The following is a 27,113-nucleotide window of genomic DNA, read 5'->3' as shown; positions in this document are numbered from 1 at the left end:
TAATGACATTCGTTGACAACGATTTTCATAATCGATTATAATCGATTTTATCGATTAGTTGTTGCAGCCCTAATTATATTATATACACTATTATAAATGCTCACATTACAAGATAAAAAGTAAAATGTAAGTAAATGAGTTTTTTCTTTGATTATAAGCTCCATTTACTCACTATATTATACTATATGAACCATAAAAGCCTGATGAATCAAATATGATACTCAACAAAAACACATATTTAAATATATTTTGTCTAAAGGTTCAAAAAAATGTTCAATTTAAAAAAAAAGATTCTGAGTATTATGTCATGCTTTACAGGGTTAACGTGATGACACAGCAAATAACTAATCGTGAATACATTTTGTTTTATTATTTTATTATAATCCGTTTTATTTTTTTAATCTATAAGCCGTGCTGTATGTGTAAGCTTTGAGCATGGTAAACGGAACGACACTATGAATGCTGTTAGTAAATGCGTGAGAGGTGACATTCAGTAAAACACTGCGCTTGCAAACAGAGCGAGAGAGAGTGCATGGGTGGACGAAACACTGAAAGACCTTCTGTTGTCATTCACACAATCACATTTTTAAACATCATCGCAATACAGCCCGTTTGGCTTCGAGTTGTGAATTAGGTCATATTAGACGAGGGACAGGTGGTTTTGCTTACTGCACGGTGGGGAAATAAAACCGTAATTGCTTCGCTGCAGAATTACAGCCTGCATGTTATGATATCTTCACATGTTTGGAATTCTTTTATGGCATTAATAAGATTTAATTGGAATTGATGATCACTGCTCCTGGCGTTCGTTGATTCAGTTACCGTGGGTAAAGCAGGGTGAGCAAACTTTATTTAGTGGGATATAACGCATTAGTGTGACAGCCAAGGTAAAGGACGTGCAAGCCAATAACATCATGAACACTGAATATGTGGAAGTTTAAGGCTTTCAGAAGTAAATACAGTCCCTGTTGGGAGTCGATTTGCATTGCAGTAAACACAGGCGCTATTATACGACGTCCATCAGCACAGTTGAAGCGCTGTTGGGCCGAGCGAAGCGTTTCGCGCAAGGAAACAAAAACGAACTGCGAGGCAGGGGATTCATGCAAATGTGAACTTTTCCCCTGCAAACGCATCATTGTTCACTGCTCTTCAACAAACTCACCCGCGCACGTCACATTTTGAATCACAACATCACTACAGTATTTAGACAATCCTCTTTCACTTTTGGACGTCACACATCACATTAAACATTTGGGGTCCTACATTTAATGGTAACAGTTTACAACAAGAGCTCATTTGTTAACATTAATGTATTAATAATATGAACTAACCATGAGCAATACATTTGTTACTGTATTTTTTAATCTTTGTTAATGTTAGTTAATAAAAATACAGCTGTTCATTGTTTGTTTGTGTTACTTCACAGTGCATTAACTAATGTTAACAAATAGAACTTTTGATTTGAATAATGTATTAGTAAATGTTGAAAGTAACATTAACAAAGATGAATAAATGCTGTAGAAGTGCAGTTCATATTAGTTCATGTTAACTAATGTACTTAACTAAGGTTAACAAATGAAACCTTATTGTAAAGTGTTACCAAATTATTGTTCATTGTAACTTCATGAAACCTTATAGTAAAGCATGTTAACCTCTTAACTAAGTAAGTCATATTTAGAATTCTGCACTAGGCCTATTCCTTGGTCACTACTCAAATTTGTGGCATTGACCAATCAAACTTTGTACAGACGGTCAGATGTTATACTTCTATTGAAGCTTAATGCTCTTTGGATCATCCCAAATCATGCTTGAGAATATGATCATAAGATTTTACACAAACTTATGGAGTTCATACAGCTCAACTGCTGATAAAATAATTAGCAATAAAAAGTATTAAAAAAATTAGCAAATTTGCAAATGCATCGATTTGGTTGCAAAAGATCACTTTTTTTACATTGTTATATGATACATATTGTGGGTATTCAGTAACCTCTGAATATTCAAAATGTAAGGCCAACAATAAACAGGGCTTTTTGCAATGCTTTTTTAATAGTTTGGGTGGCAATGGACCCTTTTCACATTTCCGGGGTTTTCAAAAACGCAAATCATCATACTTGGGAAAACTTCTATAGCGGTGAATAAGAGATGACAGCAAATATAATTTTTGTATTTGCATTTGCTATAAAAGCAAAAGAAAAAATCTGCAATAGTGTTTCCACAACTTCCCAAAGAAAGTATCAATTTTGTTATCACTCCCTTAGCCATTGTATTAGAGACACCCTTGGGAGCAGTGTTAATTCGTTTGGTCATTTATTGCCAAGGTAATACAACACAAATTACAGCTGCATTATAAATGTGTATTACATTTTTTTCATCACAGTCTGTGAAAAGGGTAAATTAAAGCATTGGAACAAATAATGTGTGGTGCTGCATACATGCAAAAAACTAGATTAGTCATTAGCAAAACTGGAGTCAATAGTTTATAGCTGTCAAGGCGTATAAATAAAAACAAAACCGAGAATACAAGTTGCAAATATAAAGAGAAAAACAACTTCAGCTATGCCTATATCTGTACAATATGGTAGAAATGTGATTGAAAACCGCTGTACTAAAAGTGAAGGTGCTAAAAGTAGGAACAGTCTTCTCTGATGATGCTGCAAAATGTTCTATGGTGCAAAATCACTTGTATTCCAGAAATAGCCCTTATTTAATAATTAATTCAAATAAGAACTGAAGTCAGGGCAAGAAGCAAGTCAGCCTCCAATTTAATATTGAAACACCCAAAGTCCACACTGAACAATATATGACAGATTGAAAAACATAATCAGATATTGCTCTACTATCTACAGTGTTACGATTAGATTAGTTTGGTACCTCAAACCTCAAAGATTAAAAAAAAAACACACCAAACCAGCATGTGTAAAAACATGCATTGGGCGATACTCAGTAAAATCGTCCTATCATCAACGGGTGAGATCGCTGATAGATAGCTATTCTTTTTTTACTTATGCATATTTGATCATTCATTTACTTGTTCATCTGCTCATTCGTTTAATTATTTACTTTCTTTTATTATCACAAGAAAATGACGTGAGCAAAATGTGAATCGTCGTCCATTTTGCAAGCCAAGAAGTAGTTGGTGATAGAGTCACATGCAATATTGGAAACATTTCAGTTTAACATCATGAAGGTGAGTCAGTGGATATCACACAAGCAATGTGCAAACTTAGTGCAAAGGAGTCCCAAACCCCAGTCAATTATTATTCACTACAGAAAATGAAATAGAAAAATTTGACAGAGCTTTCTTCATTTGACTCAGAGATGACGAGAGATAATTCTATTTCAACATATGCTGATAAGATAACGGTATATAACGGTCTTACTTTATTTTCTCAATATTTCTCTTGTGGCACATACGTTATTGAAAAAGTTAGAAGAGAATTATTTTGTGTTTAACAAGTTTGTGTTTGAAATAAAGCTGCTCTTAATTTTCATTGATGACTGATTATTGTAGTATTCGGACCCATTATATGGTGTTACATAATTCAAAATTAAATAATTAATTGTATAATAGACCTAATTGTTTTTAAATCTTTTTCAATAAGGAGTAAGCTAATTTATCTAAGCTTTTATCATCACATAGCATCGGTGTGATTTGCTATGAAATTATGGTGGAGCAAATGAATTGTAATATTCATTTAATATTAATAGTAGCCTAAAAATAAGCCTAATCATAATTTAGTACATTAATTGGAAATGCCAAATCCTCTTGATATCGTCGATAGCTGATGCTTTCGACAATATCTCTGGCTTTCTTCGATACAAGATATCAACATCTATCTGCACAACCCTACTTTGGCTACTACTGTGAACAAGTCATGCTGTTCATACAACAATTTCACACCACAACACTCACTGTAGAGCAAAACAAAATGGTAAACATCCCTGAATTGCTGGGGTTTCTTTTGCTTTGTCCTGTCAACCTTAAAATAAACAAGGAAACATTGCATTGCATCTTGCTATAAATAATATGTTATATGTGATTATTAACCTTTCAGGACATTACAATTACGTACTAGTTATTTTTGGCAAAGATACATTATAAAGGTCAACATGGGAACTGATAAATAGATAGTATATCCTTCCTCTTTTGCTATTTTCATGTAATCAATTTCAAATAAGTCTTTCATTTGTTGCTGTTGAGAATAGTAGTGCGAGAAAGTGCGTTGTGTGATTATGTCATAATGCTGCTCTCAAGCCTGATATCACACATCCACCCAGAAGCTGCACTTCAACAGCACTCCAATGCTCACATATATGAACACAAAGTCACAGCCAAAATTACTGTCTTAGAGAACAAGACAAAAACTTACTAAGTACAACAGAAGTAATGTATTTGTCTGATAAATTAGCTCCAGTGTTTCCCATTAATTTTGCAGATTCTGGCGGCCCGCCATAGTCTAATCTGTCCTGCCACATTTTCACAATGAACCGAAAATATTTTTAAACTTCACCTAATATCATATAAGGTCTCCAACAATGTGTTTTGCGCCATTGCTTTGGCAAAGTATCTGTCAAACAAGCTAAATTGAAAGTGTCCTTATCCAATAGCAAAAGGCTGCAATAGTGCGATTTAAGCAAATAGTCTGTTGTAGGGCTGAAACTAAAGATTAGATTGATAATCGATTAATCTGTTTAAAATATTATTTTTTTAAGTTTTATAGTATACATTATTATACATTAAGAATTCATTTGAATCCATTATTTTAAGCAATGTTATTCCACATCCTGCCCAATGCTGTCTTCCAAACTATTTGTAATATAAAGCCTAAAAACAAATAATAGTGAATCTATGTAGCCTATGCTGTAGCCAACATTATAAGCAAAAAAGGGTTAAAATACAAACATTGCATTCCAAAACAAAAACAACTGATTGGCTACTAATATTTTTAAAGCAGAAATTAAAAATACTAAATTAAAAACTATAAACAAAAGCACAAAATGTTGTTAACTTGTACGAGGTACGAAGAACACGCACTTCCTCGCCTGAACATAATTATATTACATTAATGGACTTTTCCAACAATATTGACTTTACTGTTACTCCTCTCATAAATAAGACTGCTTGTGTTACATGTAGAATTTTAAACTTACACTTAATATCTTAAACAATATATGTTTTAGCAAAATGTGTATTTTAGTCAGAATTATTGTGCTCCTTGTCTGTTTGACGGGGGCTCGTTCATTTCATGACGGTGAGGTTTAACAAGACTAACTTGTCAGAATATGCAAAATGGAAATGCTTGTGGGACTTTCTGACATGGGACTTTCAAAATGTGATTCACTCACAGTGAATCCAGCGAACTATACCTATGCATGTGCTGAGAGTTTAACACGCATTTGGGAACAGTGTTGAGTTTGTGCACTCACCCTCAAGCCATCCTAGGTGTATATGCCATTCTTTTTTCAGCCAAACACATTTAGATTTTTAAAACATTAAAAAATATCTTGTCTCTTTTATAATGGGAGCGAATGGTACTTTAGATTTTGAAGCCCCAAAAAGCGCAGCCATCCATCCATCATAATAAAAGTAGCTAATCCATATATGACTCCAGGGTGTTAATAAAGGCCTTCTGAAGAGAAGCGATGCATTTTAGTTAGAAAAATGTACATATTTATAACTTTATAAACTATAATCACTGGCTTCCAGTAACAGCCATACTCGAGTCGAGTTTCACTAGATTAGTAATAAGAGGCAATTCAATTGTAAACCTGTTTTCACAGAAACTCCAGATTTTCACTCAAATAAAAGCTAAAGGGTTTAGCCTATCTCAGTCTACACTCGCAGTACATCAAATGAATAGTGCTTAACATGACACTGAATTATGAGAGCTGAGAGAAAGCATATCTGAAACAAGATTTAAACTTCTAAAAATATCTGACTGTTCATTTAACTCATGATAAAACACTCAAGAATTCAAGGCCACAGAATCTTTGATGAATTCTGTAATTACAAGAAACTACTGTAAATTAAAAGCTAGACAAAATTTCTGTCAGTAGGTAGTTGATATGACATCAAGCAGTGTCAGCAGTGTTACACAAATTTCATTTAAACTAAAACTGTTTTGAAATTCTTATTGAACATATCCCACTTTTTGACTTGCTTAGTAATACTGTGTAATGTCCTAATCTGCAAGAGTGTTAAAAGCTTTTAGGAAAAATCAATCTGATTACTTGGCTGTATATTAAGCTGGGATATGATACAGTGTTTTAACATTAACAATCACACACAACGTTTAAATTAAATACACTTTCCTTTAAATATAATCATACAAGATTAACTTAAAATCCGGATGCTGAATATTACAAATTAATAATAATATCCATATGATGACTAACTTTGTGCAGTAATGCACATTACAAATTGCTTACTATAATAATTTAAAAAAATATATAGTAAATTTATATTATATTTGTAATATTTTTGTTACTTACAAATCTATTAATAAGCAAATATAGCCTATGCTATGTTTTTTGCACACTGCAGAAAAATATAGTGAGAACTTCAAACTGAAATTCAAACTTCAAATGGCAGAATATATATGATTTTTCCAATGCTTGTTCAATGTCTAAACCAAAGGAACTTGAAAGAGAAAGTTTTCTTTCTTGGCTAAAACAAACGTTTAAAAAGCCTTAGAGTTCCTTCTAGAGATGGGTCATTCATGAAAGATTTGTTCATTGCGTCTGTCACGTGACAAATGAATGAAGGACTTGGAAGGTAATGTAATTATATATGTTCCTCATAAATTATATTTGGCTGTATTATAATGATTTCCTAATTCAGAAAATGATCAAGAATGTGTAGGTGGACGTGTTCAGGTATTTTGTCTGTAGAAAATGTAACATTTAACGCCACTCAAATGAACAAAATGACTTCAATAAATATTCATTCATTTTGATGAACGAGATTGAACGAGAGATTCAGTAAAATGATCCAATCCTCCCATCACTAGCTCCTTCCTGAATTTAACATATTTCCATATGATAAGAGACAGATAACCTGTCATCAGCCAGGCAAATATTGATTAAGATTCTCCTTACAATATAATTAAAAAAGGTGGACATTAGCCTACATTAACCTATTTCTCTGATACAAAGCCTGAGCAGAAGGAATGCCTTACCACAAACACCAATTCATAATCAATTATCAAATTAATGTCAAGGGATTCATGATGATTAATGTCAACAAAAATCCCCAGAAAGTATTTGGACTCACTTACTCTCTGAATGTCACTGCAAGCATATAAATTGTATTTGGTTTAATATTTTGTTAATACAATGGATTAAAATAAATGTGAATTAAACATCCAAATCACTGATATCTATATTACAGATCAGTGGACCAAATATATTTTGGAGCCACTGTGCATCATTACTGTTAAATCATCATAAACAAATTTATTTTTTAATGACAATGGTGGCTTATACCAAGTTACCATAGTTTTAAATTTAGGGGGGCAGAAGGGCATGAATATGAAGACTGAAAATGCAGTAGGCCTACTGGAAATGAATGAACATTTTACATGTTATTTATCCCAAATATACAGGCAACACGTCAAGTCGTTAAATACGGTTTTAGGTGCTGAATTTGCAACATTTAGGTTTCATAATAATGTGTTATGAAGCAGAACAGCAGGGTTGAGGTTGTGTGTTTGTGACGAGGCCCCCTGTGTGGCCTTACACACACACACACACACTCTCACTCACTCAACCTCCAATTACCCACGTAATTCTTTCCATCCCTGCCCGATAAACAACAGCGAATTAACTAAAACCATGAGAAAGACATGCAAGCTCATTCAGGACTACATAGAAATAACTCAATATTGGTAGTTATGCGTGTGTTATTGTTTATGAAGCTACAAATCGCTAGCTTTAGCAGGAGCTGACCCAGCGCGGGCCGTGTCTCAAAACCTAGCGAGCTTACTACATAGACGGCTTTTATGGGCATCACGAGTGGTGTAGACGGGACGCATTCTTGCGTTTAATACAGAAACAGAATGGAACCGAACGCAGCGTTTAAAAAAAAAACCGCTTAGCTGCCATGACAACGGGAAAAAGGCTCGTGTTCGCGATATACGACGACTGTCTAGGCAACTCACTAGGTTTTAAATCACAGCCATGGTCATGATGCATAAACACCCTGATTATGCACATTAGTATTAACGCTTTAAACGCATTTGGTTTCGATCTAAAATAAATAAGCAAATTTAGTTAATAGGGCTGTATTTTTAATATGTATTCTATATCTAATACTCTTATTAAAGCTGTCATATCTGTGTCATGCATGTACGTTTCTGGTTTATAGTGCTATAGTGACAGTTTTATGTGAAGAATGGATGTTGTTTTCATATACAGTAGGCTAACGTTACATGACAAACACCCTGACCCAATTAAACGACTCCAGCAGGAGCGTATGTGAAGATGCTTAAATGAATGGCAGTAACGTTAAATGAGGCAGGATTTGGGCCTGTTGTTTACCTCTCAGGACAGGTGAATGAGGGCAGCACTCGGGTGAGCTCCTGTGGTCCGGAGGAGAGCGCCTCTGCCGCGGGATCAGCCGACCGTCCAGCGAGCCGTTTCCTGCCGGACTGGTGAGCGTCGGGCTGTCGGAACTGGAGCTGCTGTGCTGGGCTGCTGCGGTCGGTTCTGTGTTGCTTCCGACTGAGATGGAGAAGGAATAGATGGACGCGGGAGGGCGGGTCGGGCTGTGCTGCTGATTTCCACGCAGGAGCTGGTAGGGCACCGTGGCGCGAATGGGCTGCAACCGGCTCGTGTTGCCGGCAGAGGATGATGATGATGATGATGCTGAGGAAGAGGAGGAGGTGTTGATGGGGGATCCGTCATTGCCACGCTTGACCCGAGCCGAGTGCACAGGTGATGCTGACATGACTGAACCTAACTAACGTTATGTGGTAGTTTCACTAAACAAATACACTAATACATTCCTTCTCAAGCCTTCATTAACTAAGCTCACGTCATTAATTAAACTGCTCATTAAACGTATTTTAACAGTTAAAAAAGCAGAAGCTTATTTTAATTTTGGTGTAACGTTAATGCGCAGCCTCAGCTTGTCGGTTAGTAGTGTGCTGAAATTGTAAGTTAGCAATGTAACGTTAACTTCCCTGAACGAAGTTTTTGTCCTTTAGTCATGCAGATGATTAGATGACGCTAACTTGTCCTTAAAATGTGTCAGGGGTTCATCCTAGTCTGGAAACCTAAAAAAGTTGACGCTGAAGAAATGTTATCCCGACTGTCGTGTGTCTCAGCACCCCTCTTTGCCTTGTGTTACTCCAAATGACAGGCACTTAAGCGGCACAGTCATCGAGACGTGTGGGCGGGAGCGTCCGGCGCTCTTACGACCTCTGATTGGTGCATCGCACAATCAAATAAAATATGATTGGTTTAGCGAAAATGATGGACTCAGAAGGAGCCAATGGACTCATTGTGGTTAAGAACGTTTGGGATTATGTCTTGCTATTGGTTGAGACTGTAAACTGGCAGACTAATCTAATGGTACAAAGTACAAACATTAATACTAGATAACACAGATGGTGTAACGGATTTAACGGTAAGTAATGCAAAGAACATTAATAGAAGACATACGAGAGACCAGGGCTCTAAATGTAATTTATTCAATTCAGTAATTTAAAAGGTTTTTGGACAAAACAGTGATGTGACATTTTTGTTAACATTTAAATTTGTTGCCTTTCCTGAAAAAATAAATAAATATATATATATATATATATATATATATATATATATATATATAATTTAAAATTAAAGTTATATGTATATTATATGTATTTTACCTATAAGTACACAGTCAATTTTATATCATTTTTGTGCTAAATAATATTTGCAAGATATGTACATACAAAATAGCAAATTGCAACAAAACAATGTAATCAAATACAATTTTAATTAAACATCGTCATTACATTCCGCTCATGCTCAGAATTTAGCATAAACATCATGTGGGTTTAGAATCAATGAGGAATTCTGTTCCAGATATTAATCGATAAGGAATCCATAGTTAAGGTGACATTAAATTATTTTACAGACATTTTAAAGGGCAAAGACAGCACAATGCAAAGTAAACTTTGATTACTTCAGTACAGTGTTTTGAAAAGGACTGGTCAGTGACTAAGAAATTAGGAGGAACCTTAGATAAAATAACTGCATTTGAAAAATCAAAACAAAGACCAATATATATATATATATATATATATATATGAGATTTGATGTGATATCAAGGAAATAAACTATCAAGTAAAGTGCAGAAGATGTAAAGGAGACAGCTAAACCTGAGTGCATTGTGTACATAGCAGCACTAACTATAAAACCCATTCATTAACTGAAATTCAGATGAAAGAGGGGGAAAAAAACAGATCAACAACTATGTAGCCTGTTCAAACAGAACAGGAAATCGTATTAAAATCCATGTGCATGTTTTTGCAATTTAACAATGTTCAGAATACATAACGCCCCATTTTGGGAGGCAGATATCTAAGCAGAACTTAAAATCTTCATGCATTAAAACCAAACAACAACAGTAGACGCATGTAATGTTCACCACCCACCCCCCACCCCCCAAAAAAATGCATACATGCATACATTTACAAACAAAGAGATATAATATTGGCCCATGTATAATGAGCACTGCAATGTCCATGTCTCAATTTTAAGTGCAATTCTTTGCAACACAAAATGTGTGTAATGTTTGTGTTGTAAAAATACTTCATATCCCAACTTAATATGCAGACACAACTACAAGTAAGCAAAATGTTAATTATAAAGACAAAACACTCCAAGGCACTCATGTGGTGAAAGTAAAAATCCAAAACCAGTAGATCTACACTTTTATTTGTAGGTTTTTAATGATTAAGCCCAGTTAATTAAAGGCTTTTTACTTTTACCATGCGAGTGCCTTGGAGTATTTCATCTATATAGTTTGATCCAATGAGTACCAGTGGCTACGTAAAGACTACCGTGTAGCACTCACTGCTTTTGTTGTTTTATAAGCTTTACTCTATACTGATTCCCCTGAAAAGTGTAAACACCATCAAAACATTGTTTGCATCCCAAACAGCCCGGCATAGCAACACTGACTCAACCAATGGCGTCAGTTAACGGTGGGACTATCTGTTTGGCTGACCAGTAGCAGACAGAGGTGTGCTTTTGCTACACCTTAAGATTTTAGGCACTGTCGAGTTACAGCAAATATAGTGGACTAGCCAAAAGGCCATTATGATTGTCATTTTTAATATTTATATGTATTTTAAAAACAATTTATTTTTGAATTAAATACTTATATCTGTTATTCAGTTATTTATTTTAGATATGTTTAAAGAATTACATTGCTGAGTGACAGATTACTATCAAATCTTTCTTTCCATGCATCATGACTGGTTTAAGTGAACAATCTCCAATCAAACTTCTTGAAACCGGTTCCATAAATTACAGTAAGTCTTTGCAGAACTAAGAATAAACTGAGGAAGGCCAACGCAGACTGTGATGTCTGAAACATCAAACAACCGAATGCAACTACTGAGAAACATAGCAGTTTCTAAACAATTACAGCATATCATCTTATGCTACAGGACCCCACAGAGTCAAAATGCTAAATTGCACAGAATTTACACCCGTAAAATTTAAACAAACTATATTTGAAAAATGTAAAGCCATAGGTCATCTTATAAATACCCATATACTGTTTTTAAATGAGGCGTTAACACTCATCTCACACAATCAAGTGTAAGATCCTGAGAGACTGTAAACCATCTTGATGTGAACTTCACTAACTTAAATGGACAATATGTTCGTTTGAGTCCAACACCCTAAAGTCAGTGACCGATTTTTGTCAGCTAACTGAACTAGATCTTAATTTATTAAAGAGGCAAGCGGTTAAGGAGAATCTTGACAACCAAAGGCTCATAGTTCATCATGTGTTAGTGATATAACTGATGGGCTGAGAGTCAAGGCTCACAAAGCACAGAGTTCTCCAAGGAGAAGTCATAACGAAAGTTGGCTAGTTTGTCATTTATGTCGTGAGGCAAGGTGATATCTGTTACAAAGGGTAGGCCTGCCTGCATGGCAAGGATGTGTGGCGCTAAAGTGAACGGTATATCGCCTAAAAGTTCAGGGAGAGCAGGGGTGGCGTCTACACCGTGCGTTTCTGAAGACATCTTAGCAGATGTGGGCTGAGAGGAAGGCTGAGCAGTCTCTGCAAATCCTCTGTTCCCGGCACTGGATGGCTGAACAAAAAGAAAGAAAATGCACGGTGAAAACTGAGAAACCTGATCTGTTGAAGATCAGTACTGTTATTATGTTCATCACAGCATGTGTGTCTCAACTATAGTACCATTTACCAAACTGTGACCAGGTGTTTAGGTCTTTAAATCCTCATCAAATGCTGAATAAGTTAAGCCTTCACTCATTATCATCACCATCAAGGTCAGGTGATATAATATGTTAGGTATCGGTTCCTTTAGCATTATTTGTTAATCGTAAGACTGACTGCAATGAGTCGAAAAATGTGCCTCTCATTATTACCCCCAAAAAGAGAAAGCCTGCAGCCACAGAGCTGAGAAATCTGGTCTCATATGAGGTGGATGAAGATTCATTACAACCCTGAAACATCACGATGAAGGAAGTCACATGTTGTACCACAAGTAGAGCTGAACTTCACAGTATGACACAACTAATCATGCACAGACGTGCGACACAGTACAGCAGGTTTAAAACTGTTTTTAAATATAAGTGAATTATTTTCATCGAGACAAACAATTCTCATTCAACTACACTACTTTTTAAAAGTTTTGGGCTAGTGAGATTTTTCATTTATTGAAAGAAATTAAAACTGTTATTCAGCAAGGACACATTAAATTAATCAAAAGTGCCAGTAAACACTTATATATTGTTACAAAAGATATATATTTTTTGAATGCTAGTCTTTTGAACTTTCTATTCATCAAAGAATACTAAAAAAACTGTATCACTGTTTTGTATCACACTGAAGACTGGAGTAATGATGCTGAAAATTCAACTTTGCCATAACAGGAATAGATTACATTTGAAAATATATTCAAATAAAAAACAGATATTTTATATTTTACTGCATTTTTGATCAAATAAATGCATCCTTGGTGAGCATAAAATGACTTCTTTCAAAAAAATCAAAACATATTATTGACCCAAAACCTTTGTAAGGCAAAGAAAATTCTAAAATATATAATAGTTTTGGTGTAGTGGTGTATTATAACATAATCAGCTCTAATACACCAGTAAGAGACACTGTCAATCCTGTGCATTATCAATTAAGGTCAAATATGAAACTAAATGCTCAAAAATATATGTTAATTTGTCAGTGATTAAATGAGCAAAGCTTTCTTAAACTGCAGGTAAACATAATTGGTTGTCTTAGTTGTGGAGGCTGGAGGTGGTTTCTTACTTTTCCCGTTTGTCTTATATGAGTGCCAAAGACATGTCAGACAGGGAATGATGATCTATTAATGTCAGTTCTTTACTGTAACATGAGACTGGAACAATACATAGAGGGAGAAGCAAAAACACTGAACAACTAACTGAAATAAATAAGGTGGAAATCTTAACTTCCATACGAATGAAAGTGGATGGTGATCGAAAGCTGTTCAGCCCCAACAAAGCCTAAAAATCACAATAAAAGCAGTCCATATGATTTGCACTAAAATCCAAAGTCTCCTAAAACCACATGATAGCTCTGTGTGAGAAACAGACTACAATTTGTTTCAATCGAAGTGGAATCTCTTCTTTGGAAATATTGGTCTCTATTCATACTCATTGTAAGGAAAAGAGTAGCTTGGATATCCTTTCAAGGAAAATAATAAATCATACCAGTTTTGATAAACACAAGGTAAGTAACTGATTAGAATTCTCAGCTTGTCCTTTAATTATCTGAATGAGGTTTCTGAATAGGAGCTTTGTGTAGGTCATAACACATGGCTTGTGGTCCAACTGAGTCACAGAACTGCTAATTCAACTCTCTGGTCATTTCTGAGGATGTGCTTTCATGGCATTTAACAGCTTTCCTATGAAGTTTCATTCTGTTCCTGTCAATGTTTCACATGTAGTGTCAATTAATTTCCCCCTAAAAGTCTGCATCAAGCGTGAAAAGCATTCCCTACTGTGGCGTATACCCGAGTGAAACAGAAAAAAAATGTAGGGCTGGGCCTTTTGGATTTTATCCATCAGGAACTGATTGGATCCTAGTTAATTGCTGCGATCTCATGTTAGCAACAGGTTGCTGGAGAAGAGTGATTATTGTCCCAGTGCACACGTCATCAGAGACAAGATGTTACAAGAGGGAGAGGACGTAAATGTCTTTATTAAAGATTAATTTAGATTAAAGATTAAATCTGTGGAAGAGGCAAAGGCTGCCTTTCAAATTGGTGATATTGTGGGACAGGTATAGCATGGAAGAGGGGGTTTTGGGCTCAGTTTACCTCCTCCTAAATGGCACAAGGCAGGCCCAGCTCAAAGGAGGAAGCTCGTAGTCAACGAGGTGCGAAAGGAGGAGGAGAGGATGAGGTGTATAAAGGCCATATCCCAGGCCAAGCAGGGAGAGTGGATGAGATGGGAGAGTGTGGAACAACGCAAGATGGGCTGGCAAGACCTTTGGTCAATGAAGAGAGTAGGATCAGTTTCCTTATCAGGTCAACATATGATGTTCTCCCATCACCACAGAACCTAAACCTCTGGGTAAGAGAGGATCCCTCTTGTCCTTTGTGTCCATCACCTGCCACATAAAGGCACATTTTGACAGGATGTAAGGTGGCTCTTAGCCAAGGTCGGTTTACTTGGCGCCATGACCAAGTACTCCGATGTTTGGCTTTAGCATTGGAAGACAAGCGTAACATGATCAATAAGTTGCAGCCTGTTCTAGCAAAACATTACACGCAGAAGACAATATTCCTCCGCCCAGGCGAGCAACCACCAAGAAAAGGTGTTAAAACCAATTCTCGCCCAGGACAACTGGAAGCTGCTAGGGACTGGAAAATGCTGGCTGATCTTGATCAACGACTTATTTTTCCACCTGAGATTGCCACCACTAACCTCCGACCAGATATTGTTTTGTGGTCTGGATCAGCACGCATTGTTCAACTGATAGAGTTAACAGTGCCATGGGAGGATGCTGTAGATGAGGCATATGAGAGGAAGAAAGTGCGGTATGCTCATCTGGCCACTGAAGCAGAACAGCGAGGATGGAGAGTCCAGGTTTATCCAGTGGAAGTGGGTTGTCGAGGATTTGTGGCACACTCTACAACCCGGTTCCTCAGAGACGTCAGATTCAGTGGCCAAGAGTTGCGTCGCACAGTAAAGAACTTATCTGAAGCAGCAGAAAGGAGCAGCAACTGGCTGTGGTTGAGACGGAAAGATTCTGGCTGGCTGTGTACAGCTACGGTTTCGAAGATTCGAAAGATCTGTTGGTTTATTTGTATAGTTTGCATAGTAATTACAGTTATTACGTTCCTGTGTATTTTGCGTGAATGAGGATTGGGGTCCAAAAATCTTAATTTTTTAGATTTTAATATGCAAACGACACATTTCTGAGCGCTTTATTAAACAGAAATTTGCTGTTGGTGTATTAGCCTAAAACAACATGCTCGCCAGATTGTTTATCTAAATAGCCATGTTGTTAGAAATTACTGTTTACCAGGTTTTAGGTTTTTGGTCATTTCTTAGATTTAATTTTTTTTATTCTTTTTTTAAATTAAAACTAACATCATAAAGTATGATTTTTTTTTTACTTTGAGCAATTCTGGAGCTATAATTGACTCTTCTTAGGAGCATATAAAACAAAACAGCTCCTTGGAAAAAATGAAATTTAATATTGTAGTAGTTATAAACAAAGGTTTATTCTAGTTCAGATTAGTTTGAGGGCAGCAATTGTATTCATAATGTCAAAATAAAACCGACGTAAATGTTACTTGAAGGCATTATAGTTTACTATTCCTGCCAAACTTCCATGGTTGCAGTTAGTGTTACTACAGTAAATCCATGGTGAATGTTGCTGATCTGTGGACACTGGATAGTTAATTCATGGCACAATGTTTCCTCCTAGTTTCCACGTCAGTGCTGTTTGATCCGTTAATAACAGAGAAATGTGAATGTTTCTCACTAGATCTCGGAGGACTCGCAGCGATGTTATTACTTCTGTGACAAATTCAAATGCTTCCTTTACTGGATCTCTTACTAGCGCTGTGTAGTAACAGGCCCTGTCCCAAATGGCACACTCCGGACTTGTGGACTTCCTCAGAGTCCACACTTCGGTGACGTCATTGTAGTGCAGACCTATAGGGCCCTTAGCGCGAGTCCGCGAGGGCGCATTGAGAGGTATTTTTGGGACAGACTCGATCGTCACGCCGGAAACAGGAAGAAGGTCTAAGCTCAGACGTTGAAGCTGAATAAACTTAAAGGTCATCTCATCAGTCCCTTTATTAGAAAAATATCATAAATATCATTGAAAAAAATTACAGTCTTTAGCATCGAGAACAGGATTTATTTTATTTTCCCAAATCTTATGCCTTCAAGTAACATTTACGTCGGTTTTATTTTGACATTATGAATACAATTGCTGCCCTCAAACTAATCTGAACTAAAATAAACCTGTTTATAACTACTACAATATTACATTTCATTTTTTCCAAGGAGCTGTATTGTTTTATATGCTCCTAAGAAGAGTCAATTATAGCTCCAGAATTGATCAAAGTAAAAAATATATCATACTTTATGATGTTAGTTTTAATTTAAAAAAAAGAATAAAAAAAATAAAATCAAGGAAATGACCAAAAACCTAAAACCTGGTAAACTGTAATTTCTAACAACATGGCTATTTAGATAAACAATCTGGCGAGCATGTTGTTTTAGGCTAATACATCAACAGCAAATTTCTGTTTAATAAAGCGCTCAGAAATAGGGCTGGGTATCGTAACAAAATTTTCGATACCGATACCGATACCGGTTCCTGAACGATACTTTTTCGATACCAATTTTATCAATATAACATTACCTAAAAAAAAAACTTTTAATTTTTCAGTTTGTTGACTTTTTTACACTCATATTTTGAGTCTGTAAATAAGCACCAATGCTAAAGTTTTCCTAATCATTTAACAACATGTATTCTTTACTTCAATGAGCTCATTGTTTCTGCCTTAACTTAATGCATTGTTTAACAATGAAACTGAATGAAAATTAATTGAAATGCATTACACACAGTCACCCCTGATAACAGATCAATCTAAATTGTAATTTAGACACATGCATTTTCTGTAAAGCTCCTTTGAAACGATATGTTATGTGAAAAATGCTATACAAATAAATGTGTATTGAATTAAATTAAATATAGGCTACTGGGGTGTGCGGGATATATCCTATACGCTGAGTTTTGTTTATATGTGACGCGCTCCAGTTCTTGTAGTCGAAGGCTGATAAACTTTCTACTCTCAAGTGTATTCTGTGCGCTTTTAAGTGCCTTATCAGATTTACCGTGTTACCGGTCTTGGCAGCAATTATCTTGTCGAAAATATTGCATCGTGTGCTTACGGCATCGAGTCGGGTACGTACACTTTTGATCATTTCCACATATTTTCTATCTATCTGGGTTGGACGCTTACACACACACACACACACACACACACACACTACAGCCTCACTTGCGACGAGCCACGTCTCTGGGCAGCCACGTAAACTAGTGTTTTTCCGACACAGCCAATCATGCTGCATGTTTATTGTTTCACTGACGTTGACGAGATTAACCACTTAGGTACCGAAACTTGGTACCGAAAAACAAGACATGTTTCGATACTCGGTAGAATCGAGGCAATTCGGTCGGTACCTAAAAAGTACCGAACTCGGTACCCAGCCCTACTCAGAAATGTGTCGTTTGCATATTAAAATAAAAAAAAATTAAGATTTTTGGACCCCAATCCTCATTCACGCAAAATACACAGGAACGTAATAACTGTAATTACTATGCAAACTATACAAATAAACCAACAGACTCTTCGAATCTTCAAAACCGTAGCTGTACACAGCCATCCAGAATCTTTCCATGTGAACTACACAGCCTGCTTTTACAGTTCTATAATTGTATATGCCACCTGGGCATTAGAATAGATGTCATGGATATGTAAATGATCAATACAGTTGTACATAATAATACATAATGTTCAATTTTAACACAAAATTAAAATGTAAATGAGTTTAAGAAAAATGTATAGGTTTCAATATTCATACTACGTTTATATGACTCAGTAAAGCCATGGCATTCGGTTCTATTTATGTAATGAATCATAATGCGATCGTATTATTTAACACGCTATTATTATGTCTGAGATATCAACCACTGGTCGATAGTGTTTGTATAAACTGTAAGTAACAACTGGTAAAATGTACGCCTATATCATAAAGCCATTTTAACAGTCCTTGAGAGAAATCTCCTCCCATCCGTTTTCTGATTGGCATTTCGCAAGGATTCCTGGGTAGTTAAAGTGCGTGGAGCCTGCATCTATGCAGGCTTCGCGGAAGACCGCTTCAAGGGTAGAAAGGGGGCGCTGCTGAGCACACTTCAGAGCGTTAAAATGCTAAATGGGACGGCCTACGGACTCGTAGACTCGGCGAGCACGCGCAATTTAAGTCCACGAGACCGAAAGTCCGCATGAAGTGCGCCATTTGGGACAGGGGCAAAGTGTCGCTTGATCAAGATCGGCTTTGGTCCAAACTGATAAACGGTCCGTCAACCACACAATAACGAGCAGTTTCGTTCCGCTTGCATTACGTTTGCCATTTGATGTTGGGCAATGTTGTGGTGGCTCCGGCGGATTATGAGCGTGCTTACCATGCGCAACGCGCCTACATTTGAAATAACAAAATTTTGGTTTGCACGAAAGATGGCCTACACCAACAAAAAAAAAACTCCCCTGTTCTACACGATTCATGTAAATGACCCAATTAACCAAGAAAACGGCAATTGTCGCCTGAAAGCGACAAGTTTGCAGGTGTGTGTGAGAGATTGTGGTTAGGTCACATGTGAACTACGAGGAAGGGGCAACCTCAGCAGCTGGAGGAATGTAAAGGTCAGTAAACTGGGCTGATTTGAGTTGGGGACGGAGGGGGATGACTCTGGGACGCCAGAGTCACTGTCGAGCCCTCTTGAGGTGTCGTGGGCTAGTCGACGAAACACTGAGGACGGAAGGTGCCCACTTGAAGACCCTAGAGATGTCCCCTACTCTGCTCAATCCAGACGGTTGTCATGAGGGGACCGCACTCTGGTTGTAGCCGTTGTGTGTGCAAATACACTGCAGCTATTAACACCAGACAGAAGGAGATTCACATCAGCATTTGGAAAGATGCGTAAATGGATGGAGAAGCATAGGTTACTGTAAAGCTACGTCTTAGTTGGTGCTTATCTTGGAGAAAGCCGAGTACAAATCAGCATGAAGTTTTAACATCTACTCTCGTGTAATGGAAATCATAAAAAAATGATGATGTGCAGATGTGCACACATAATTCCTTTCTAACAAACACTGCACCATTCCATAAAAAATAAGATTTTTCTATTTTGATTTCATTGTGACTTTAACATTAAAGGGTTGGTTCACCCAAAAAAGAAAATTCTGTCAACAATTACTCACTTGCATGCCATTCAAATCTAGAGTCCATTCACCCAAAAACTCGGACGGTTCAAAATGTTCATAAAGAGCTTGTAAAAGTATCCATATTAATCGACTGGTTTAATTGATCAGCGAACTTACATAGAGCACTCAAATATAGTAAATGGAAGCTCAACTCTACTTTCTTGACGCATGAGAACAAACCTCTGTTCTCTCAAATTCCATTAAAAATATCTTAATTTGTGCATCGAAGATGAATGAAAGTCTTATGGGATTGTAACGATATGAGAGTGAGTAAATAATGACAGAATTGTAATTTCTGGGTGAACTAAACCTTTAAAGTAGGGGTGTCGAACCTCGGTCCTGGAGGGCCACTGTCCTGCAGAGTTTTGCTCCAACATGCCTCAACACGCCTGCCTGGAAGTTTCTAGTATGCCTAGTAAGACCTTGATTATCAAGTTCAGGTGTGTTTAATTGGGGTTGGGGAACTAAACTAAACTCTGCTATAAATCATTGTGCTGTTTTTGTGATCATGTGACCTCTTTGGAACTTGTGCAAATAATTCTTTGGAAACTCACATATCAAAATACATACTGTCAAGGCCTCTTTGACAGCTGATGTTTTCCATGTGGTTTTTCCACTATTTTGTCCACGTGATTGTAAAATGTACTTATCCTGTCCACAAGTCAACTCCAAAAACTGACTCTAGGCTTTGGGATTTTGAGAAAGCCTCTCATATTCAATGAGAAAGAGTGAGACTGAGCGTCTTTCATTAGCCATATGTCTCCAGGCGGTGCTGGAACAGATTGCTGAATGGCAGCGGCACATGTTGCCGCTGTTCAGTCCTGCCACCTGGCACCTGTCACACACCCGCTCGGCCAGCGCAACTCAAGGGGCACTTTCTCTCTTCAGTGCTGTTGCGGGCCCAGCACACAGCATATGGAAATCACGCCGGCCCACTAACACAGACGACTCTATGAGTTATCCTTAAGATTTAATTAGGATCATACTGAAAACGTAGCATACTCTGTGTTTACTGATACTCAGCTCTAAGCAAAGAATGTTTTGATGTTTCATCATCCGCCAGGTCAAACTCGTAAGTTTGATCACTTAAAAAAAAAGTAACAGCACACCTTTCCTCAACAAGCATGTACATCAAGTCTTTATACAGCTCTTTTCCAAATAAACACACATTTATTGACCATCTGTTAAATCCAAAAATTGCTAAAAGAAGCATAAAGGTGCGGTGACACTAGCAAAAATTCAAAAAAAGCCGCAAAAAAGTCCACTGTTAATATCGTATCGATGTGTAAATCAAAGCTCACTCAGAAGTCACTTTAAAAATGAGCAGCTTTCTGTTGTTCAACTAAATTAAACCCTTTTGCAAATCTTTCTGTTGAAATTTCTCTCCCTCACGCGAAATTCCAGGATGCCTAATGAAATGACTGAATTTTGCCCTTGTAAATAACAGTAAATGTGACTGCACATTGAATGTTGTCTATATGATTCTGACTTGTGTGTGCACTACATTTACCGTCTTCTACTATGTGATAGATTTATGTGAAGAATGGACTAAAATTTAAGTTGTTATTCACTGATAATCTTGCCCTCCAGTGAACTGTTAACCAGTGAACCTCTGGGACTGGACCAATGAGTCAATGAGTTGTTCAATCTTTTGAGCCTATACTTTCAATGAACCCGCTGATCCGGTTCACAGCAGTTTCAAACATACTTCAATGGCAATTTGTAACCGTTTTGTTTTGGAAAATTGCTGGGTAATTCAAATTAATTTTGTTTGTTATAACAAAATTAATACAAACATAATTACATAATATGTAAGATAATACATAATATGTAAGATAATACAAGATAATACAAAAATAATTACATTTTTGTATTATCTGCTTACGTCCAACTAATAGTTAGGTTCAGGGGTGGACCTTCATGCTTGTCCATATGAATCACATCATACACATTTTCAGTCTCATATTAACAACTCACTGGATAGGAAGATTATAAGTGAATGATGACTTGAATTTTGTTGTCATACCATCATTAAGTATTTGTAATTATGGATCACTCTACTAAGTGAAACAAAACACACCTTAGATGGTTGTACTATTACATTTGTTGCAGGCTGCTCAATGTTCATGGATTGAATCTTCCGTCGCTGGTCCTCGACAGTTTCACCTGAAAGGCAAAGAATAAAAACAATGAATACTTTTAAAATCAATCAGAGAGAAGAAAGGCATAGTGATTTCCAACGCCAGTCATAGACGCTTCATGGCAACGGCTTGATTTTCAAAAAGAATAATAACTTTTCCTCCACGGTCAGGACAATAATGTGGATTAACTACATTTAACAAGGTAGATTACTTACTTAGATTACTGTCGTAGATATATTATATTACAAAGCATTCCTTCTACGTACTTACAGAAACAATTAGCGGTGTTACTAAAGAGTAACCTGCAACACCTTGAAGCCATAATTAGACCGAATGCTGTGTAACATAAAAAGACATTCTCCATGTAAGACCCGATCGCATCATTACATATTTTTCCTGTCTGAAGTTGCAGATGGTGTGAAAATTAAACCCAGCCTCTTCCTGTTGCTCCTGAAAATCACACAGCTAAATGTCTTGGTGATCCTCTGCTCACCTCTGGGGCCTTCACACACACACACACACACACACACACACCACGGCTCCTCCCTGTGTTATTAACACCTTCACAACACCTCCACAAATAACTCCCTATTGAGATGGTGTCCATTGTTTATGTTCAGGGAAAAAGCTTCTATGACTTGCGTTTAAAGGGGCATTCACACTGACAGCGATATAATCACCAGAGGTCACCAGGTCATGGTGTTAGTTTGCAAGTCACTTTTCCTCCTGGACTGATGTGGGTCATATTCTCTGCTTTCATTTTTTTTGCATGGGCAATGCTCTCTGTTCCTCATGTAGTCTCAAACTGCCATCTCCAAATGACAATGAATTATTTGCTGCAAAACACTGTAAGAGTGAAATTCTTATAAGACCTTCAGGGAGTATTGCACCAAAATATTTTTTTTTAACCAAAACCACAATTCAAGTTTCATTTCCCTAACTGTAAATGTTTTAGCTGAAAAACTTAAATGAAAGTAAAGTTTTGGTAATTGAACTCTGGTTTGATTGCTGTTAGGGTTTTCTGAACATTATGTTGTGTTCTCAGGTAATAAATTAAGTTGTAGAAACGTTTTTCCACAGTGAGCTGATTATTGATATTTCAGCCAACGAAATGAAATAAAAAAAGTGCATAATTTTCGGTTGCCAAAAATTTTATGCATCACTAACAGACCTGATCCGTTTATCAGACAAAATGGCTCTTTATGTTTGCCAAATTTGGCATGTTAAACACATGCTCTTCTGGAATGTATAAAGTATCAATTTTATTCAGCTTTAAAATCTAATACGGAAAAACAAACTGTAGCACAAGGACACATTTAGTGTGAAAGGGTGAAAGAGCACAATTATTGAAGTCATTCACTGGAACCCTTTACATTACACAAGCATCTAAAATAAAAAATTAAAAAACAATATTAAGAAAAGTAGAAAACTACTCAGTGCTATATGCTGGATAACTTCAGCTGTCATACAGCCAGTCGCTTACAGCATTGAATCAATATTAACACCAAGAATGATAACTATAATCAAAGTTTTAAAAAAAATAGCACTCTAACCACAACCGCAACAATAACAACGATCTTGTTGGAATCACTTTCAGATCGATTTTTTTCAGGCTGGTGACCAATAAAAACATTGAAAGCCAATCAAATCCATTTGTCTTTAAAGTGTGTGTTCTGGGTGTAGTGTTCTCAGGTGCTTAAAATAAACAGAATCTTATTGTCTCTTGGTGTGGATTGTGGAGGCCAAGATGTTTATCGCTTGTTATAGCATTTGTTCTTCCTGTGAATGAGCATTTAATATTATATTAAATAATTCAGTGGAAACAATTACAAAACTCAACATTTTGCTTGTACTGTCCTTGTTACAAAAATCATTTAAATGAAGGAGATGTAGGCATGTTATCCAAGCATAAAAAAACCCATTACTTCCAATAGAGTTTTACGAAATATTCCTTTTTTCGAATTGCCTGAAAAACCAACCTTTTGTGCTATATATGGTAGTTTTGGCGAAATTGACGCGTTTCCATTGGCGCAATTTGAAGGGTATGGACACACAGCCAAAGCTGATTTGAAACAATCTGTATTGTATAAAGCGCTATATAAATAAAGGTGACTTGACATGGAACATAAACTTTGCCAAGCTCCTACTATTTGCCTTTACAAATCATATAGGGCCTCATTTGCACTTCAAAGTCAAAGCAAGGAATTTCTTTCCCCAAGAGAAGTGGATCTGTGGCACAGATAAATAATGCAATGTAAAGTAAGCCTATACCGTGTCCCTTATGTGCTGTCAGCATGTTACCGCAGCCGCATATGCAAGTTCCTTGGGCCTGTTCTGGAGGTGAACCGAATGAAGCCGCTCACTGCAGAGCCAATGAATGGAGCATGATGTACAGATCCCCTTCCATGTAATTTGGGTGTAATGGGTTAGGCTAGAAGGTCCAGCCAAACCCTAACCCTACCCATAACTATCCCTCCACCCATTAGATCAACAGAGGTGAAGCTGGACTAGGTGAAGCTCCACACATGATGTCCAGAGAGGGGGAGCTGGACGTCATTTGGCTCTGCAGTGAGCACTACTTCATATGAACCGCCCACACTCAGCAGGAGTTATGTGCAGTGCTACATATATCAATGACATCATAGCCTACTGTAATTGTAAATTGCGATTCCATTCATACAGGAAAAATTTGGAATGTGAACAGAACCGCATTTAGTGCTCCAAACAAAATCGACAAGTGTGTTCTGCTGCTGTGCTGTGTGAAGGTAGCGGTCATGTGTTTGTCCCGTCAGCCTGGCGAACCCCTTTAGTCTAGTTCCAGGTTGAGCCAGAGCACTTCAATGTAGTCCAGGAATCATGCTTGAGTTGAGTTAATCTACCCTAAAGTACTAAGACTGGGTCACATGAAGCAAGCTGCACTCTGGACCGGTTTAATTTCATAATGTTATATCACGCACCGTTTGTGTTCCAGTTGCCAAACACTCATAATGAAGAGTGAATAAAAGAGGTTTCAAAAATCAAAATAGACATTTGGTAATGTACTTTTGTTTTAAAATGAACCTAAAATGCTGCTGAAGAGTATGACTCAGAAATCAATAGAACAATAATATAATCAGTTTGTAATAAACACTGAGACTTTGCATTAAAAATAATAATAATCATTTATACATCCCAGAACCAAACAGTCAATATGAAATAAAAAAAACTCAGCCTTTTTACTTATACATTTCTGTAGGCCATGAGGCCTTGCCAATAGTGCAAATAGTATAATTTAATACCAGTTCACATTATTTTCATAAGAGTTAAGCGACAGGCTTCATATAAATGTTAACTTCAAATTAAAAGTATCAAAGCATCACTCTCCTATAGTGAAATTCTCTGTTTATTTCTAAAACATTCTCACAGCATGGTCAGCCTAAAATTGGAGAACAAGCATAGTTTGCCAAACATCCATCTATCCTCAAATATTCAGCAGTAATGTTCCATTCCCTGGTTACCAATATTTCCTCAAACTACATGAGCATGTGGTGTGAGCTATTCAAATCTGGCTCAAGCCCTCAGTAAACATATCCTGCTTTTTATGAAGCAAGGGATCTCTCTTTCCCTTTGACCTACATTCCCTCTAATATAGTAAAATGTAGGCTGGGAGGCATAAAACATAAAACCTTATTACTGCAAGTTGCAACTAGAGGTAGGCTATGTAACATCATTGTATTAACTGTAGAGGCTGTGGCATTTGACCAACACTGGCCCTTGGCCATCTGTATCCCTCCATTACCTGTACCTGGAGTGTCCACATAGGTACAGAGAACCCCAAATATATGTTCTGATTGATTGCTACTTCATATTAAGGAAAAATATGTCAATGAGACTAGATAGAATTCTAGAAACTATTACTATTGATGAACTATTCACACTAATTGTGAGGATTGAATTATACTGCCCTCTTGTGGTGGATAGGAATTAACCGAACAATGTTTCAATATTTATATGTATAGATGGTCACACGGACAGGCAGATAGATAGATAGATAAACAGACAGACAGACAGACAGACAGATAGATAGATAGATAGATAGATAGATAGATAGATAGATAGATAGATAGATAGATAGATAGATAGATAGATAGATAGATAGATAGATAGATAGATAGATAGATAGATTTCACTTTCTTATTCAACTAAAATAATAAAACAAAATCTAGACAATGAGAAAGGTGCTTCTACAATAAAATGATCAAATTAATTTTTGATCTTACCAATGATGACAAATCCATCAGTTTCCCTCTCAGAAGATTTTTTGGCTCCGTCATTCTTGAATCCGAAAAACCTAAACATCTTGTGTGTCTGTGTTGAAAAGAAGTCACTCCTCAACACACGTGATTATATGCTGGTATGAAGCAGATTTCGAAATCAATCGAGTGTAACAAGTGTAATTTTCTTTTTCTGTATGCATTCAAAATCAATGTGATCTATATAAAGTCACAACATGAAGTAAAACTGTGCTGCTGCTTTGTTTTTCCTATAGACAGCTCAATAAACAAGCAAGTTAGCAAGCGTTGCTATTTTGCTACATTTCTGCTGAAATACAGCGAACAATAAAAATAACAACATTTTTGAGATTTGAGTGAAATTCTGTCTTACTTAAAATCATATGAGTATAATATTTCAGTGTTGTTGTGGTAAAAGCGAGCTACTCGACTGAAGTTTTGTTTACGAGTCCTTCCCACGTCGTGTCCATCTGCTTTTTCGCTCCGTGTGAAAACCAAAACAAGCTTTTGCGTATTACTCTTACAATGCGTTACCAATAAACATTTTTTTAAATGCGACAATACTTCAAGCTCATGTAGTAAAGCATCATATCTGTATCTGTAAATATTTACTAGCATGTCCCTTACTAACAACTATGTATATGCTTATTAAATAATGTGCGTGTGATTTCTGTGGGTTGGAGAGTGTTTTTTCACTTGGGGTTGACTTGGGAATTATTCTCTGTAAATATGAAAAAGGTTTAATTTTATTTTGATAGACAGAGAATGCAATCAAATGTGGCTTTTATTATAAATATATGTCTAATGATGGAAAATACCATATGAATAAACATAAATGGACTAAAGGAAAACAAAATGTATTATTATTTTATGTAGAAATTAATTATTATAGCCCTAGTGAGTTGTAGGTTGGAACTTATTGGTTGGAAAAACGAGTAAAACATGACGCACTAGGTTTCTGTGAA

The 27,113-nt window shown here is 36.6% G+C and overlaps 2 protein-coding genes across 2 annotated transcripts in view; both read right to left on the bottom strand.

The window, feature by feature from the left end:
* Positions 1–9,373, bottom strand: part of glcci1a (glucocorticoid induced 1a) — a 42,203-nt gene extending 32,830 nt beyond the window's left edge. Inside the window, exon 1 of the mRNA XM_077196483.1 lies at positions 8,542–9,373. Coding sequence (XP_077052598.1) covers positions 8,542–8,950 — 409 coding nt within the window. The 5' untranslated portion in view covers positions 8,951–9,373. The remainder of the gene's footprint in view (positions 1–8,541) is intronic.
* Positions 9,374–10,671: 1,298 nt separating this feature from the next.
* On the bottom strand, positions 10,672–26,785 carry umad1 (UBAP1-MVB12-associated (UMA) domain containing 1). Its single transcript, XM_077196491.1, has 4 exons — positions 26,522–26,785; positions 26,137–26,267; positions 21,817–21,902; positions 10,672–12,317 (listed from the first exon to the last, which is right to left on the bottom strand). The coding sequence occupies exons 2-4, from the start codon at positions 26,213–26,215 to the stop codon at positions 12,039–12,041; spliced, it is 444 nt and encodes a 147-aa protein (XP_077052606.1). The 5' UTR covers positions 26,216–26,267; positions 26,522–26,785; the 3' UTR covers positions 10,672–12,038.
* Positions 26,786–27,113: the final 328 nt, after the last annotated feature.

This window comes from Siphateles boraxobius, unplaced genomic scaffold (assembly GCF_051911475.1).
Source record: "Siphateles boraxobius isolate OS27281-9 unplaced genomic scaffold, OSU_SipBor_1 35, whole genome shotgun sequence".
Classification (NCBI taxonomy): Eukaryota; Metazoa; Chordata; class Actinopteri; order Cypriniformes; family Leuciscidae; genus Siphateles; species Siphateles boraxobius.
Note: the sequence above shows the minus strand (reverse complement) of the source record. Positions and strands in the feature narration are given on the sequence as shown.

Excerpts from the sequence above, each read along its gene's own strand:
- umad1 (XM_077196491.1), bottom strand. The coding sequence starts at position 26,215 with ATGTTTAGGTTTTTCGGATTCAAGAATGACGGAGCCAAAAAATCTTCT. Across the intron at positions 21,903-26,136 it reads TGATGGATTTGTCATCATTG|GTGAAACTGTCGAGGACCAG; the intron begins GTAAGATCAAAA and ends TTTGCCTTTCAG. Across the intron at positions 12,318-21,816 it reads TAATAGTACAACCATCTAAG|CCATCCAGTGCCGGGAACAG; the intron begins GTGTGTTTTGTT and ends CTTTTTGTTCAG.